This window comes from Gorilla gorilla, chromosome 15 (assembly GCF_029281585.2).
Source record: "Gorilla gorilla gorilla isolate KB3781 chromosome 15, NHGRI_mGorGor1-v2.1_pri, whole genome shotgun sequence".
Classification (NCBI taxonomy): Eukaryota; Metazoa; Chordata; class Mammalia; order Primates; family Hominidae; genus Gorilla; species Gorilla gorilla.
The window spans coordinates 85,980,336-85,999,466 of NC_073239.2; the positions used below are offsets into that span (position 1 = coordinate 85,980,336).

Sequence of the window (19,131 nt, forward strand, 5' to 3'; positions counted from 1 at the left end):
ATAAGCAAGAAAACAAAGACCAAACAGTGCCAGTGGCACTGTTTCACTACCAAAGGAAACAAACCCAAAGTACTTCATTGTATTAAAACTTAAGAAACACAGTAATTATTTCAATTAACCAGAAAACTGAACTCCACCTCAAGTGGTGAAATTGGAGGCACAGGTTTTTCTCTCTGTCTTTTCTTTTATCTTGATGATCTAATTTCAAATAGTACCTGCTCATTCTCACCCAGGAAATCTGGTGTTTGGGGTCTGAAGCTGACCTGGAGCAAAATGCTTCTGGCCTAGATAACAGAAAGGCTCAACAGCAGATACTCCTACATAAATAGGCAAGCTATAGAAACATAGTAGAAAAATTGGTTACCCAAAATTCCTATGTTTCATATTTTTTATTTCCTTTTATGATGTATGACTTCACAACCAACGTTCATATTTAATACACTACTGTGAAAAAAACTAAAAATTACTATTCAACTTTAGAAAGGCAAAAACTAAATAAAGTGATATGAAGTTTGTGGCCAAATGGGGACATGAATATGAAAAATGCATTGCCTTCTCTAAGTTATTTTTTTTAACGTCATTCTAAACATGACGAGGGGGAAACCACAGATTAAAAACTCACTTCATGTTCTGCTTTAGTACTAAAAAAAGGCAATAACAAATGTAAGAGGAAAAAATAAATAATAAGATTTAAAAGAATATAAGAAAAAATAAAAAACAAAAAAATGAAACTCACTTCGCACAGCCTTTTATCTTATACTCTATTGAGAAGAACAGGGCGGGGCTCCAAGAGGAAGAAAGAATACTTCATTCTTTCTAGATAAATACTTCATTATCTAGGCAATAAAGTCCCCATTTCCCAAAACACCCTGAGTTGAGGGGGAGGTAGGAGATCCATAGACTACAAGTAGATCAGCGTGGAAGATATATTTAATTTTTGTTTTGTTTTGTGGGTAAGGTGGGAAATATCAGTGCTAAAATGAACATGAGTTGTGTGGACACACATTATCCATAATCTTTCCCAGCTGGCTACAAAGGTTAAAAGTTGGCCACATTCTGATTCACCTCACTTTTCATTCATTCTGTGGTCCAAGAGGGCAAGCTATTTACTGATCTGAATGTTTACTGATCTAGACATTTTAAGTAGGGTTAACCTGAGGCCAATGCATGGTGGTGTTTCATCCAATCCACTGTCAGTGTGGAGATACTAACTTGCTCGAGCATAGGAAGAGATCAACAACTCTCTCTCAATAGATTTCAGGAAGGAACCACCCTCATGACCACCACCAAGAACAACATTGAAAAAGATTACTGACTGGTATTTGTCACTGTCTCACTGACCCAAATGTCCTCTGTCAATCCATTGACCTTTACAGAAAATGTGTGTGTGTGTGTATTTGTGTGTATGTGTGTGTTTGTGGTGCGTGCTTACACAGGATTTGATCTTCTCCAACATCTGTTGATGAAGAAGGAAACATATCAATCAGTTACTATTCATTGAGTACTGATCAACTTACCCAGTTCTCTCCAAAGGCTCCTTCCATAGTAATTGATTAATGATTCTCCAGTAAATGGCATGCCTGTCTAATTAGCTGTATTGACTAGGACAGAAAAACCAGATGGCTCGCTAGCCTGGATCAGTAACAGTAGAGAGACTGCTATTTAAATTTAAATCAAACACAGCTCTTATTTTCCCCTGACCTTCTGTCAGAAGGGGAAAAACAATGTGATTGAAAACTTTGTGATATGCTCTCTAGATGACTATTTCCAGAAAAAGGTTTGCTAATTGGCATATAATACACCTTTGATCATACCATTTATAACCAGTGCTTGCCACAAATACCAACCAAAGCAATCAGAGCAAATTTTCTTTGGAAATGGGCAAAGCCGTAGATTTATTTTATTTGTGGTAAGAGAAATTTCATTGCCTCCCAATAAAAGCATACAAATACGCATACCCATAAGATTAACACTATTTTTGCAAGTGAAGTTAAATTATTCTTGCTTCTTTGAGCCATTTGCCATTTCAGCTCCATTAGGCTTCTGGAATCTTTCAGTTTATTAAAATAACCAACCTTTATGGGTTCTGTGTAGAAAAAATTCTATTAATAAAGGAATATTCCATAAAGGCAGCCAATAACAGTCAAATAATCAGCAGAAAAGGAAAAAAGTGCTGTAAATTACCAACAGCTGGTTATAACAAAGTGGCCAGCGTTACTTAAAGATGAATCTTTATTTGGCAAACCATTTTGGAAACCTGAGCAAGATGAGGGGCCATTAACCATTAGCCCCCCTCCATGGGCTTCAGTTTTTGTATGTGAGGACTGGGGAGTGAGGAGATGATAGCACTCACTTCAGTCCATATATGAGTATTTATACTCTTCATTCAAGCAAAGATGTTCCAGCATTCTGAGGAAGTAACATTATTTTTTCTCCAAAGCTTGAAGATATCTCAAAAGGAGGCAAAGCTCTTCTACTAAAAGTAAAATTTCTAAGGAAGAGGATGAGACAGGTTATACTCTGTTCCCCTTCATTAACATCTACCAGGGATTTCCTAGTGGGGCCAGACTCTTAGCCAGGAGCCATGCATTAAAGAACTGCCATGTCCTGTCACCAGATCACATCAATTCCACTTGTTCCTAAGAACAATCCAGGTCACCTTGTGTTCCTTTACAACTGAACGATTATAAACCTGACCATACCTAGCAGGCCTCACATACTCCAAAACCTTTTAAGCTTTTAAGTTCTAAAATTGCATCAGTAAACAGACTAAAAGACAACATAATCCAAAGGTAAAATCTTAATCCAGGATTGATAATACCTGAGCCTCTAGGTTTCAAGAGTTCCATAAATACTTCATTATCATATGGAAAACAATGTAGATGTGTACATTTTTCTGAGATGACTGTTTATAGCTTTTAGAGTTTCAAAAAGGTCCAGGATTCAAAAAGTTATAAATGGCTGATTTAATAAAGTTATATTCCAGAACTGAGTAGCTGTACTGTCTGGCAGCGTGGTCTAGACACTACTTGGACAGGATGTCTCACCTGCTGATGAAACTCCTACACAAGAAGATCAAGAAGTGGAACCTCAAACTGCGGCAGTGGAACCTAAAGTTGCAGGGGGCCTCAAATCTGACCCTGTCCGAAACTCAAAATACAGATGTGTCTGAAGAAACAACGGGAGGTGGAAAGGTTAAAAAATCAAAACATTCTATGAATGTGGGCTTATCAGATGCTCAAAATGGAGATGTGTCTCAAGAAGCAGTGGAAAATATAAAAGTTAAAAAATCTCCCCAGAAATCCACTGTATTAACCAATGGAGAAGCAGCAATGCAGTCTCCTAATTCAGAATCAAAAAAGAAGAAGAGAAAAATGGTGAATGATGCTGAGTCTGATACAAAAAAAGCAAAAACTGAAAACAAAGGGGAATCTGAAGAAGAAAGTGCCAAGTCTCCTAAAGAAACAGAAAATAATGTTGAGAAGCCAGATGATGAAGATGACAGTGAGGTGCCCAGCCTGCCCCTGGGACTGACAGGAGCTTTTGAGGATACTTCATTTGCTTCTTATGTAATCTTGTCAATGAAAACACTCTGAAGGCAATAAAAGAAATGGGTTTTACAAACGTGACTGAAATTCAGCATAAAAGTATCAGACCACCTCTGGAAGGCAGGGATCTTCTTGCAGCTACAAAAACCGTCAGTGGTAAAACCCCAGCTTTTCTCATCCCTGCAGCTGAACTCATTGTTAAGTTAAATTTCATGCCCAGGAATGGAACAGGGGGTCCTTATTCTCTCACCTACTAGAGAACTAGCCATGCAAACTTTTGGTGTTCTTAAGGAGCTAATGAGTCACCACATGCATACCTATGGGTTGATAATGGGTGGCAGTAATAGATCTGCTGAAGCACAGAAACTTGCTAATGGGATCAACATCACTGTGGTCACACCAGGCTGTCTGCTGGACCATATGCAGAATATCCCAGGGTTTATGTATAAAAATCTGCAGTGTCTGGTTATCGATGAAGCTGATCATATCTTGGATGTTGAGTTTGAAGAGGAATTAAAACAAATTATTAAACTTTTGCCAACACGTAGACAGACGATGCTCTTTTCTGCCACCCAAACTTGAAAAGTTGAAGGCCCGGCAAGGATTTCTCTGAAAAAGGAGCCATTGTATGTTGGTGTTGATGATGATAAAGCTAATGCAACAGTGGATGGTCTTGAGCAGGGATATATTGTTTGTCCTTCTGAAAAGAGATTCCTTCTACTCTTTACATTCCTTAAGAAGAACCAAAAAAAGAAGCTTATGGCCTTCTTTTCATCTTGTATGTCCATGAAATACCACTATGAGTTGCTGAACTACATTGATTTGCCCATCTTGGCCATTCATGGAAAGCAAAAGCAAAATAAGCATACAACCACATTCTTCCAGTTCTGCAATGCAGATTCAGGAACACTATTGTGTACAGATGTGGCAGCAAGAGAACTGGACATTACTGAAGTCAACTGGATTGTTCAGTATGACCCTCCAGATGACCCTAAGGAATAATATTCATCGTGTGGGTAGAACAGCCAGAGACCTAAATGGGAGAGGGCATGCCTTGCTCATTTTGCACCCAGAAGAATTGGGTTTTCTTCACTACTTGAAATGATCCAAGGTTCCATTAAGTGAATTTGACTTTTCCTGGTCTAAAATTTCTGACATTCAGTCTCAGCTTGAGAAATTGATTCAAAAGAACTACTTTTTTCATAAGTCAGCTCAGGAAGCATATAAATCATACATACAAACCTACGATTCCCATTCTCTGAAACAGATCTTTAATGTTTAATAACTTAAATTTGCCTCAAGTTGCTGTCATTGGTTTCAAGGTGCCTCCCTTTGTTGTTCTGAACGTCAACAGCAATGAAGGCAAGCAGAAAAAGTGAGTAGGCAGTGGTAGATTTGGCTACCAGAAAACCAACAAAGTTGAGAAGTCCAAAATCTTTAAACATATTAGCAAGCAAACATCCAACCGCAGGCAGTTGTCTCACTGAAGACATGCCTTTCTTTCATCTTGAATAACTTTGTCCTAAAATGATTCTTTTCCTCCCTTGATTTAACAGGATTTTTGTAGCCTTTAGAATTTGGACTTATCTAACAAGAGTATAAATTGAATTCGGTTGCAAGCACTGAACACTGTTACTTCTATCAAGTCTCTCTTTTATTTTTGGGATATAAAACAGGCTTTAATTTTCTTGGTTGCCCAAGGGCAAAGTAAGGAATATCTGATCTTTCTTGTGATGATATAATATTTTAATTTAAATATCCCTCCCTCATACATACAAATGTATGTTACTGTTTTAATTATTTTTGTACCTTTAAAAAAAAGTTATATTCCCTCTACCTTCTCTTTACAAAACAGAAAGTCTGCCCCCTTCCTCAAAAAAAGTTTCCTAAAACATTCACGCTCTAAAAAAGACATACAAGGAATTCCTCTGCCACAACATTCTGTGTTCAGTTCTTCCTCACCAGACCATATCATTGCTTGATCTCTATAACACAGTGGGCAGCATGCCTATGAACAAGAGGGTACAGTCATAAACAAGAAACTGAGTCTAGTCCTGGTTTTGCTAACAATTCGATTTGCCGTTTCACACTACTGTCGGCCTCAGTTTCACGTGAGGATAAAACCTGTCCAATTGCATCCAAAGGTTGCTGGGAGCATTAAAATATAATAGTGGTCTGGGCATTGTGGTTCATGCCTGTAATCCCAGCACTTTGGGAGGCTAAGGTGGGTGGATCACTTGAGGTCAGGAGTTCGAGACCAGCCTGGCCAACATGACAAAACCCCGCATCTACTAAAAACACAAAAAATTAACCGGGCGTGGTGGCACGTGCCTATAATTCCAGCTACTCCGGAGGCTGAGGCAGGAGAATTGCTTGAACCTGCGAGGCAGAGGTTGCAGTGAGCCTAGATGGAGCCACTGCACTCCGGCCTGGGTGACAGAGCAAGACTCCGTCTAAAAACAAACAAACAACAACAACAAAAAAACATAATAGTGGATATGAAAGTGCTTCACAAGTTAAAGGGCTAAAAATATGTAAGATATAAATGGCAAGGAGATGAAAAAAAAGAGTAGCCTAAAATCACAACAAATCAAAGGCTGGAAACCAACGGTTGAATTTCCCCCATTAAAAGTATATCTTTATTTCAGATAAAGGAGAACATATGGCATGCCAGGCCCCAAAGTGGGCTTAATCAGGCGTGCATGGAGTTATTAAAAAAAAAAAAAAAAAAGCAAAGTTATAACTTTAGAGGGCCTCTCTGGCCTAGAGAGTACTTACTAGTGCATTCCATACCTCAGCTATACCCATATAGTATCAACCCAGAGAAGTTGAGTGGTGATGTAATGTCTGAGGGAGGCCATTTATCCAAGGCCATTTTGTTGGATTCATAGGGTGCAAGTCGGCTCTTTCCTCCAGGGGATGGGACAGGATGATTTTATGATCACGATTTTTGGGGCCTTGCCATCTATCAAGTTCAAAAGACCAGTATAAGAGATCTCAGTGCTCAGGTACTCCAGTGCTCAGCCTTTTCAAGAAAATCTTATACTTTCTCCTTTTGTGTACATCCTACTTTCAGCAAGATGTAGGGACTATTAGACCAGGCATCATATGAGACTAAAGCAAGAAATACTTTAAATGATCAGACTATCCAGTTCCAGGCAAACATGCTTGCTAGACTGAAAGACTTGCTTACCAGAAGCCTGAGCCATTCTATTGGACTCACAATCTAGGACAAGAGCCATTTAAGGAATTGTGAAAGAGAAGGAACAAGAGCCAAGTGCTGTCTTATATGTGCATGCCAGAAAAGCCAGCAGGTAGAATACTGGCATTCTTTTTTAACCCTATTAAGAGACTCGCTCACTGAGTATGTAGAGAAGTGTATGAAGCTTAGAAGACAGAATGTACCCAGTCAGGCTTCAGGGAGAAAACAAAACAAAAATCCAAGTAGGAAGTGAAAGCGAGAAGAACCTTTGGGCTCAGGCAGCCTCCAAGGAAAGGAACGCTGTTTTACTGCCAGAGTCCGCACTATATTGCAAGACTAGAAGGTAGGCTTGCTTTAAACAAAAAAAGTAAAAAAGTGTAAGCCTTTAGTTAAGGCTAATTGCTTCTGTTGATACCCAGCCAACCTGATGTCACTTTTGTCACCTGATCTGATGCTAGAAGTTATCAAACTTGAATAATTATAATATACTAGAAAGAAACAAACTATGTATTTGTAGCCAAAAGGGGGGAAGACAGATTGTATAAAGGGCTTTGAGTGCAAATCTCAAAGAGGGTACCATCTGGCAATGTTATGTGAATGTATCTATCACAGCATCAGGCATACAGTAAATGCTCAGTAAATATACGCTCTCTTATTTTAAAAGATGGAGGAAGGAAAAAGACATGAAGTTAGGAAGCCTTCAGCAGGAAGCAGGAAAAAGGAACTTGTCTCCATGAGTTAGTGACAGACCATGGCACTAAACATGAGAAAAAACATCTTGCTGAATGAAGCACAGAGGTTTCAAACTGGTGGATCCAGAGCAGAATAGGTATGGTGCACAGATTTGTTTCATCTATACAATAAAGTATGAATTTGTAATATTTTAAAACCAAGAGACCTTACATAAAAATCTTTATTTCTGTCCTCTCTTGAAAAAAATCGGAGGCCCTGACAACAACGGGCTAAAGCTGTATAGAAGCTGACCCATTTAGATGGGATGTGGGCTCTCCACAATCCCCACCACTCCTTAATGTTTACTCCTAGCCCAATCCACTTATTTTTGCTGCCTGTCTTGCTCCTGTCCGCAACAAGTTGTGATCATTTGTACAGTGAAAAGGGGTCTCTATTGAGAGCCCAAAAATCTGGGTTCTAGCCCTGGTTTGCCTACAAACTTGTATGTGTTGTGACTTGTGACCTCTCTGAGACTCAGTTTACTCATCTGTGAAAGAAAAGGTTTGTATAAAATGATCTCTAATAGCTCTATAATTAGAATTCATCTACAGTGGTGGCAGTGAGCATGAGGGAGACACAAAGGAGGTTCAGATATTTCACACTTTATTCCCCAAGTCTAATTTCTTGAAACGTTAATTTTATTTTGAGGCTAATGAATTACCTAGTGAACCTAGGATAGTTTAAAAAGAAGTACACGTACTCTGAAAAATATCTGGGTCCATCTGTATGGACTGAATAATCTCATAATTAAAAGCCAGATGACTGTCTCAGATAAATAGGATCTCTTACTGCTTTTCTAATCCATGTTCATTCCTATTACGGAAATTCTCAGATTCCTGTCTGGGATGGTTACCCAGCCTATGACTAAATGAAAAGTTCCAGAACACAGAGCCTCAGGCTGTGGGTGTTCTCAGAGCACACAGGAATGAGGTCAAATATAAAGCCCAATATAAGGAAAAGGCAGGCTATGGAAACTGAAAGCAGAAAAAAAGATTCTGTCTAGACTCATCAAAGAATATACATGTCAGTCCTGCAGGTCACACTGTAACTGTGACAACTGCTGCCTTATCCTTCAGTGTGGAAAGTCAGAGCCTATAAATCACCTTTGAGACATGTTCTAGGACTGGGAAAGTAAGTCTGACTTCTTGTGCAATACTTAAAAAAAACTATAAGTTCAGTAGATTAGTTCCACTATAAATCTATTATTTAATTCATCCTCCTAATTGGATGAATTATTTAATTCATCCATCCTTCCAGGCCTCTGGAAGTTGAACAGGAAAAATCATACTTATCAATCCTGATTTACAGTTAGAGAAGACTTAGGCCCACAAAGCTAAATACCACACATTGACCAAAGTACTCAAGATTTACTTCAACAAATTTTTATTGTGTTCTCACTGTGTGCCAGGATTTGGAGACAAGACAATGATGAATTAGCTACATTTCTTAGTCCCTAAGGAGTCAACAAAAAAGCCAAATATAAATCTCTGTATTTTATATACCTCTAACTATTTCGGGAATATGAACAGACTTTTAAGACTTTAACTCTGTTAACTGACCCAAAGTTAGATTCAATGACTTTGCATCTTCTTTCAAGGAAAACCACTTACCCCAGCCAAAAAGAAGTCTTGTCTGTCAGAGAGAATAAAATACCCATAAAACTCTTCCCATAGGACAAGTCACAAATAATAAATTAGTCAAATCTAAATAGAGAAAAATCAAAAGCCATTCAATACTTTTATAATTATATATAAACTGAAAGACAGAAACAATGATATCTTTGATGTATATACCTAGGACTATCACAAAATACCTTCTGTGGCTCTGCCTATGACAATACCTGCCCCAATGCATCTGAGCAAAATGGGTAATTATAATCCGGATCACAGGTTCTCAACCAGGGGCAATTTTCCCCTCAGGGGATAATGTCTGGAGACATTTTTGGTTGCCTGGAGGATAACTTAGGATGATATTACCGGCTTCTAGTAGGAAGAGGCTAGGGATACTGCTAACCATCTTATAATGCATAGGACAGCTCCACACAACAAAGAACTATCTAGCCAAAATGTTAACAATGATAAGGATGGGAAACCATGGTCTAGGTGCTTACATGTTGGCTAGAGGTCTTTGTTCTGGGTCTTCTAAGGTCCATGAAGATAGGCTTTGTTGCTAAATACAACCTGAAGAAAATCACCTTTCCCTCAGCCTCTGGTTTCTGGAAATAAAGCCTAGTAAACTATTAATATCACCTTCACTGCATGCTCTAATATTCAACAAAACAAGAATTACATGCCATAAGAAGTTGATAAAAGATGGGCAATCAACAAAAGCAAAGAAAGAAGGAAAAAAGGAAGAGAGGGAGAGACTTGATTGTCATTTCCACAGCCAGACAAAGCTAAATCAACCATTCTGTATATCTGTTCTATTGAGAGTCTGATCGCCTATAGAAACTGTTTCTTCCCACCCAAGAAACAAATTCCCTGCAGTGCCATACAGGTATATACAAATTAAGTCATTCAGGTACTGTGGGCACCCCAAGGAGACATCACTGAGGCCACCTAGTGGTCTCCAGTATGGATCTCAGCTAAGTAGGCCCTAAGACTCCAACATGAGTATAAATTCTGAATTTGGATATATAGTCTCTATTTATAAGAGAGGAAATCTCTAGTTCAGAAAACTTAAAAGAACATTCTCATCTATCTACACGCAAGACAATTCAACAGGCATTTATTCGGCTCCTATTACATCTACTAATCCTTAAACTATGACATTAGGAAGCCTCTAGCAACCCCCATCTAAGGAGAAAAATCCTAGCTTTTACTTCAAAAAGCAAGGTCTTGCCAGTTTCTCAAAGAAATTTTTCTTTTATGCCTCTTTTATATTTATTTTATGCCAAAATTAACTCTAAAGAGGTGGGTTACAGAATATAAGAATTTTAAGTCAAAATTTGACAGTTGACCCAAAGATAAGAACACTAAACATTAGCGAGACTAAGGTTTTTCTTTTTTCCAATCTATATGTGAAATAGCAATAAGATTTGTTGTGCTTGAGAATAAAAAATTCTATTTGTTTATTTGATCAGTCTTTCCTTAGATTTGTCTTTCTTCCCATTTGTCTTTCCTCGGCTTGGTTACCCAGATTAGCCCAACTGGTCACTGACACTTCAGAACTTCTATGGTTAAGACAGAAAGGTGCAAGAAGGCCAAGTATATTCTTAAACTGCCAGCTTTAAGTCAACATCAGCATCTCCATTCCTAGTGAGGCTCAGAAAAGGCTGGAAACTCACAGCTTGGGCTCTCCATTTCCAGTTGTGATGCTGGCAGTAAAAAGAAAAAGAGTCAGCATCTGGCTCCCTCTCAAACAAAGCTGCTTACCCCATTTCATCCAAGAAAAAGATGCCATCCCAAGAGGCCATTCAAGATACATGTCTCTTGGATGGTACTTAGGGTGTTTCATTCATCATTGTGTTTTATTGGTTTCTTTTTTTTAATGTCTCTCTCACCAGCAGGCTAATTTTCCATGGATTCCCTCTCCTTTCTTCTGAAATGGCACAGTCTTAGAATCTTAAAATCTGTTCACAAACTTGGCAGAGCTAGGTGGCTCAGAACCATATCGTGGCCAGCCTTGGTTTATGGTGTGTGCCTTGTATATACCCATTGGCAGCCTTGATAAAGAAACTCACTATTATTAAGTCAGAACATCTCCAGGCACTCACTGTTTCCCCTTAATTGTTTCTACCTGACATAATGGTAATGAGAAATAAAGACCAGTATAGAAAGAACAATCAGAAAGAAAAGCATAAGTGTGAGATGCAGGAGGCAGACAGCATTTACCTGGTCACGATCTCCTGCAAAACAGCAGCTTTTCATGGTGCATGAGTTGAAGTAACCCTGATTGTCAAACTGAAACACAGGCAGGCGGGAATGGATGTCATAGAGCACAGGGGGCAGGCGTCGCCTCAGGGCCAGGAGCTGGGTCCCGTTGCTGTTGAATCGTACACTCATGGCACTTTGGAGGGACAGGTTTCCACCATAGCGCAGGAGAGAACTGGAAGGCACAAGGCACAGGAATCAGGCATGAGATAGGCTAAACAAGAGTCTGAAAAACACGTTTGCCTACGACCTCCTGTCAAGCTTGCATAGCTGAATTTCAGCAAAAGGATATTTCTGTGCAGTGGCTAGAATAATGAGGGTAGCAACGCTTCCTTCGTTACTTTAAAACAAGTTACTTCAATTGTCAGTTCTCTTGCTCAGTCTCCAAAAGATGAATTACCAGTAAAGTTACAAGAAAAGGATAACAAAAACATCTTGAAAGAAGAGACATATTAAAGTAATGATTTTCTTTACCCAAGCTAACTGCACAACCAAAAGCATACTCGTCAAGACCCTGAGAAGTGGGTTGTATCCACTCTAACTGGGTAGTCATGGACAGTGTTTAAGCAATATAGTCATCCTTCATATTAGAGATACAAGAACCATCAGTAAAAACAATAGGCCGGGTGCAGTGGTTCAGGCCTTTAATCCCAGCACTTTGGGAGTCTGAGGCAGCAGGATCACTTGAGCCCAAGAGTTTGAGACCAGCCCTGGCAACATAATGAGACTTTGTCTCTACAAAAAAATTAAAAAATTAGCCAGGCATGGTGGCATGTGCCTGTAGTCCCAGCTGCTCAGGAGGCTGAGGAGGGAGCGCCACTTGAGCCTAGGGGGTTGAAGCTGCAGTGAGCCATGATCACGCCACTGCACTCCAGCCTGGGTGAGAGAACAAGACTCCATCTAAAAAAAATGAACAATAGAAACTTGTTTATAATGGATAATTTGTCAATCATAATCATTTCATTACTTAATTTTGAATTTTTAATCTGTTCACAAAGAATTTTTATATTCTATACAGCATGATAATAAGTATTAAAGACAGTTCTTAAATTTAAATGCAGAGCAAGCAATGCAACAATTAGAAAAGGAAAATGACTTGTTTTCCTTTACAATTCCCCACAAGTTTATATGCAGCTTTAAAATATACTTTGGTTAATATATAGAACTTCATTTATCTAGTTTCACTAAAGAGTACTATGTTCTGGTTCACCTAATATTCTTCTGCAGTTTCATAAGATTCACATTTTTAAAAAAGTTTCACAAAGTATGGTTCTAAATAATTTCTTTTGATGACTCAGAAGGTACTTTCAACATTATAGTGAACCAGGATGGCCATGAACATTAACAAGTATATACAGTACTAATTTTTAAAGGTTGTTGGGGGTGGTAAGTGTGATTTTTCAGGCAGTAAAGATCACTATTTTATTACAGAGGGATGACTGCTCATAGTCCATGTCAAAACCAAGTTTTATTTTGTATGTTGGGTTAATTTTTGGAGCACTGAATTACTGGCAGGAAAGTGAAGTATATATGTTGGGGACACTGTAGAAACAAGTGCCACATCAGAACTCACTCTGTCTCATGCAGACATTATTGTCATGGATAGGTAGTGACCCCAGTAGTTTTAGAGAAAAAAGTTTATAAATTCTGGAGAATCACAGACCTGAAAAGGGCCTCAAGATGCCTAAATTAGAGCCTAACAGATTTATTTGAAACATTTTAAAGAAGTTTTAATCGCATTGTACCAAGTGAAAAAAGAGCTATATATTACCAGAAGAGAGTTAATATTGAATGAAGATAACACATTTTCTTTTTTTGCCAAGAGAATGGTGGGGAAAATTAAGTGGACAAGAAAAGAGCTATCCTATCCTATGGGAAGGGAAGCCCTGAAACCACAGTACAAAGGCAGTTGCCAACCTAGCTTGGTCACAAAAACAGCCTGTACCAACACCAGCCCCAGTCAGTCCTGTGTCCCCCAAAGCAGTCTTCTCACCAAAGGAAGGAATGCTCTGGTAGTGCAGCTATGTGTGGAAACAAGCCTTGGGCAAAACAACCTGTAATCCTTTTAGGACTGGAATGAAAGGAAAGAGGGAAGACTTAGAAAACTCTCCCTAGAATTCCAGACATCAAGGAGGGGCCTGGTATCCCTGCAGGCCCCAAGTAGTAATCCCTGCAGAGAAATGCCCTTATAATGGTCCCAAACACAGGCCACACTCTCTTGCATACAGAAAATGAATGACAGGACTGTTAGAGACCAGGCATTTCCTTTACAGGGTGCCCTGGCTGCGACAGGCATGTGGTGTTATCTAAACACTGAACTCAAAAACAATGAGAGGCTTTCAATCCAACATCAGTATGGAGTGTGCAAATAAACCAGCATTTGTAGGACTGACTAGGAGTTGGGGGTTGGAAACAAGAGTCAACAGAAAGAGACTTGGCCAGCCTCACCACCCATAGCAGCAGGGGTTTGCAGCAGCTCAGGCATCCTTGAGAGGAAAGCTAGGGCCTCTGGCAAACACCCTTTCCATCTGTTAACAGGAACTTCCTCTGCCCATTCTAGTCAGGCCTGTAGAGGAGTCTGCCCAGGACAGGCATGTGGGCCATCCCAACCCCACCCAAGCTCCCTGACCCACCATCTGCAGTCTGATCACACTATAGGAATTTGGTTGTGGGCTCCAGGATAGTAACTAACTTTTCTCTTGCCTATGCTTCTGGGCAGGGAACTCTGACCTCTCACACAAAGAAAGTACAAAGGAATCTCGCTCCTAGAATGCTTAGGGGTGCTATCTAAAGAGCAGCAGCCACCAACACTGAAAACTTCATGTTTTGTCACAAAATTCTATTCCTTCCAGAGGGATGAAATGACACCTGAAATCCAGAAAGTAAGTTACATTAACTGTAATTTATCAGCAGGGGTCTACAGCTGGCCACTCCTGGTGAGAATGATAAGGATGATCTGGTTTGCCAGGAAGGCAAAGCTTGGAAGCAGTCTGCCCTCATAGTCAAGATACAAAGATGATGTCAAAGATTCTGGCTTCAAGTGTAAGATGCATGAAAAATCATCTAGGACTTTAAAAAATGTAGATTCTCAGGATTCCCACCCCCTGTCCCCCACAATATTCTAATTCAATCTGGGAAGTGGGCCCAGGTATCTGAATTTAACCAGCAACACCAGTTAATTGTGATACAGGTGACTTTCAAACCACACTGTGAGAAACATGATTCCATTTTGGAATTTGTGGGGTTGGGGATGGAGAGAAAACAAGGCAGAGAAAAGAGAAATTATCAAAGTCAATGAAAAGCTAACCATACAATATGGCACTTTTTATGGTCTCATGTCTGTTCGCAGAAGGATCTCCAATTCCTCTTCAGATCAGAGTTATACTCCTGTCCTCAACACATTCCCTGAAGAAGAAATTTCTCATTTCCTCTTGAAGAAATGGGGGTGCCTCTATACAAACAAGAATGCCTCAATCCTGACTTGCTTTCTGGACACTTATCTTGATAATGAAAATGCCACTGTCTGTACTCCTTCAGAGAAGTGGCCACCAATACATTCAAATGAGATGAGCAATATATTGAAAGAACTAGCAAAACATATTAACAGTGAGTTCAAATAAAAATATCTTTATAAGAAAAATTAATGAAATACATCTACTCCAACCTATCTTCATCCAAGGATTTGCTATAAAACACAAGAACAGGGTAGGAGGTGATCCAAGGTGATCCAAAAGACCTAGGGCGAAAAGCAAGAACACCTCAGAACATCAGGAAAACATTCCTCACAAGTGTGGTCTCCTGTGGGGTTTATTTTGTCTTGTTTTGTTTTTTTAAGTACACACACACACACACACAAACCACTCAATTGGACTTCTTTATTGCTCTGGTGGGGTAAAAAGAACATTTAAAAAAGTACTTAGCCAAGGCTAAAGCCTGGGAACACAAGAGAAACAGGCCAAGGCTGTTTCCAGGGAAAGTGATTGTGCGTATCACTTCTAGCACAACATAGGGAATTGAAAAAGCTTCCAAGATCAGGCTCTGTGGACCTAGATTACTATAAATCCATGATTAACTAATCCATCTGATACACCTGGTGGTGCCAACAAGATTTTCCAAAGACCACTGGCATGAATTTCCTCATTGTTTCCACGTGAAACCTCTATAAGACTGGTGGAATGCTTGGGGTCGAGGTACTACCATCCTAACTCACAGACATCAGAGCTGGTGTCGTATCCCAAGTAGAGAGAGAAAAGCAAGGTCCTTTCTACGGGAGAAAGTCTCTCCCCATCACAGTTTCTGATTTAAGGCAGGATGATCTATAAGGAATATGGGATGTTTTGTATTTCCTATAATACAACCCATAGAATATGACAAATCCTAGAAGATACTAGAACTAGGTAAAAAGTCAGCAAGTTCAGGGAGTCACAGTCCACACTGGTCGCATTCAAGTATGTTTAGAGTCCCGATAATCCATTAACCATTTATTTTATGTGAGTTGGAAGGGGGATGAAGAACCTGGGCTTTCTCTTTTGTTTTCCTAATGCACTCCTCAGTCCCAAGACTGAAACCTCCAGAGGGAACCAGAACTGTCGCACAACCAACCCAAGGAAGACACATTGCGATCTGTGAATGAACACATTTATTTTCCCCAGAACATGATTCACTGCCACATTTCTCTGGCTTGATATACAGATGAATTCAGTATACTTTTTGAATCTCCATAAATTTAAGTTTGACTGAAGTTGGCAGAAAGGCTTGACTAAATTTCTGTAAAGAAATCTTTATATAATCAAATGGCATATCCAGCCCTTTCATGAAGCACATACGGATGGCGGGCATTGCAGTGTTTCTAATCATTATCTTCCAGAACAGGAACATGCCCAGAGTGGATGTGTTCTAGAGCCCAGAACGCTTCAACTTTTTTGGCCCACAGGTTCCAAAAGCCCCACAGAACCAATCAAGATCTCAAAGCAAATTAAGAGGCAGTATAATAACAGATTTATTATCATGACTTTCCACAAAATAAGGGACTCAACATTTAGTCATTTGAGTTTATCAGATGGCCTGGCTTATTCAAAAACGCCCTCTACCCAAAAGCTGGTGAAATAACAATTTTCATAAATAGCCATTTAATCTTCACCTTACATAGTATCAGCCCTGACCTCACAGTGCATAAAACTGGGAAGAGTTCAATGAATAGTGGTTGGCAAGAAGGAAAAAAGCAAGGGGAAGGAGGGAGACTGAGATGGCAGTTGCTACAGCAACAGTAACAGTGCAGAAGGAGGGGGTGGGAGGATATGCAGGTAAACAGGCAGTCTCTGACGGCAAGACAAGAAGTTGGGGTGGATGCACTGAGTATTAGGTGACAAGGCCACAAAGCTAGAGGAATGCTGAAGAGGAAAGAAGAAAAGTCTGGAAAAAAATCCTAAGCAGAAGAGGGTTTGAAAAGAAAAATCATGACTTAGTACTTTCTAAAAAGAACTCTTATGCAAACAATTGAAAACAAGAGAAGAGAGAAAGGTCAAGGAAAGAATCCTTTCCTCCAACTGCTGACTGATGAGACACGATTACAGGAAAACAGCTTGTTTCATACAGGAGCCACTCATTGAGAACATGTCCAAAAACCAAAATCACCTCTAGTTGGCAATAATATGAATGCCTCAGAACAATAGCTTTAAAATTTTTTTATAGTAACCCTTCATAATTTTATACTGCATCCTCGTACACCCACATTAATTTAGCATAAATTCATTAAACAATAATTAGCACCTACTATATGCAATGTACCTTCTATTCTATATTTTTTATTTAAGAAATACTTGTGACCATCTAAATTGATTTCATCACCCACTGGATTATTATTATTATTAATTTTTTTTTTTTTTTTGAGACAGGGTCTCACTTTGTCACCCAGGCTGGAGTGCAGTGGTGCAATCTTGGCCCACTGCAAGTTCCGCCTCCCAGGTTCAAGCAACTCTCCTGCCTCAGCCTCCCCAGCAGCTGGGATTACAGGCGGGCACCACTATGCCTGGCTAATTTTTGTATTTTTAGTAAAGACAGGGTTTTGCCATGTTGACCAGGCTGGTCTTGAACTCTACTGACCTCAAGTGATCTCCCCGCCTCAGCCTCCCAAAGTGCTGGGATTTCAGGCATGAGCCACCACGCCCGGCCACCCACTGGATTATTGAAAGAGCTTCCTTCCTAGCTTGTCTCTGCTTTCATTTTTGGCCCATGCTTCAGTTTATCCTTAACAAAGCAGCCAGAGGAGATGCTGAACCATGAATCTAATCCTATCATTCCTTTGCTGAAAACCCTCCAGCGGCTCCCCATTTCAACTAGAGTAAAAACCAAATTCCTTACAATGCCAGCAAGGCCCTAGACAATACCCCTTACCCTCATCCTTTATATCTGTGACCCCACCTCCTAGGACTTTCTTCTTACCTTATTCAACTTCAACCACATGGTGCCTCTTCACTGCTCCTAGAACGTGCCAGGCATGCTTCTGCTGCAGAACCGTAGTACTTACAGATCCTGCAGCCTAGAATGTTCCTCCCTAGGTCTGAGCATAGTTCATTCATTCAGTCTTTATTCAAATATCCTCCTCAATTAGGCCTTTCCTGACACCTTATGCAGAAATACAACTTCTCCAATGCTTCCTCCCTGGCCCACTTCATTTTCCTCTACTGCATCAATCACCATCTTACATACCATATATTTTTACATATTTATTTTGTTTCCTATTTGTCTTTTCCCACTAGACGATTAGCTTTTACATCTTTTCTTGGTGTATCCCATGCTTAAACGGTGCCAGACAATAATAGGCATTTGATAATCAGCTGTTGAATGAACAATCTAATAGATCATAAGCAGCAGTTTGAAAAACACTGACTTGGCCGGGCACGGCGGCTCACGCCTGTAATCCCAGCACTTTGGGAGGCCGAGACGGGCGGATCACGAGGTCAGGAGATCAAGACCATCCTTGCTAACACGGTGAAACTCTGTCTCTACTAAAAATACAAAAAAAAAAAAAATTAGCTGGGCGTAGTGGCAGGCACCTGTAGTCCCAGCTACTCAGGAGGCTGAGGCAGGAGAATGGCGTGAGGAGGCAGAGCTTGTAGTGAGCCGAGATCACACCACTGCACTCCAGCCTGGCCGAGTGAGCGAGACTCCGTCTCCAAAAAAAAAAAAAAGAAAAGAAATAAAAGAAAAACACTGACTTAAAACGTTTTTAAAACAAAACTAACAGGCCTGGCGCAGTGGCTCACACCTGTAATCCCAGCACTTTGGGAGGCCAAGGTGGGCAGATCACGAGGTCAAGAGATCGAGACCATCCTGGCCAACACGGTGAAACCCAGTCTCTACTAAAAATTTAAAAAATTAGCTGGGCATGGTGGTGCACACCTGTAGTATCAGCTACTTGGGAGGCTGAGGCAGAAGAATCGCCTGAACCTAGGAGGCGGAGGTTGCAGTGAGCCGAGATTGCACCACTGCACTCCAGCCTGGCAACAGAGTGGGACTCTGTCTCAAAACACACACACACACACACACACAACTAACAAAGCAAAAACAGGTTCCATCGAGATTCACATGGCTCTTAACATTTGTCTACCCATGAAACCTGATCTCGAGGGGCAAGCAGCAGAACAGCATAAAATCAGATAAACAATAGTAAGCTTGGAGAGCATCTGAGTCAAAGTCCTCCTACATAGGTGCATAGGTGGAGATCTGTGGTCCACAGTGATTTGTCAATGACCACCCAGGTCTCTACATCTCACAT

General features: G+C 40.1%; 1 protein-coding gene and 1 pseudogene across 7 annotated transcripts in view; one reads left to right on the plus strand and one right to left on the minus strand.

Annotated features, from left to right (window-relative positions):
• The window catches only part of DCAF5 (DDB1 and CUL4 associated factor 5), a 99,478-nt gene that overhangs the window by 26,698 nt on the left and 53,649 nt on the right, over positions 1–19,131 (minus strand). For 6 of the 7 annotated variants that reach the window (XM_031001770.3, XM_031001769.3, XM_063697925.1 and 3 more), the window contains exon 6: positions 11,316–11,529. In XM_031001770.3, the coding sequence (XP_030857630.1) occupies positions 11,316–11,529 (214 nt within the window). Of the gene's footprint in view, positions 1–8,099; positions 10,799–11,315; positions 11,530–19,131 lie in introns of those variants that run through there. The other variant, XM_019009995.4, reaches the window with a different exon arrangement.
• LOC101141359 (ATP-dependent RNA helicase DDX18-like) lies at positions 3,039–5,081 on the plus strand (annotated as a pseudogene).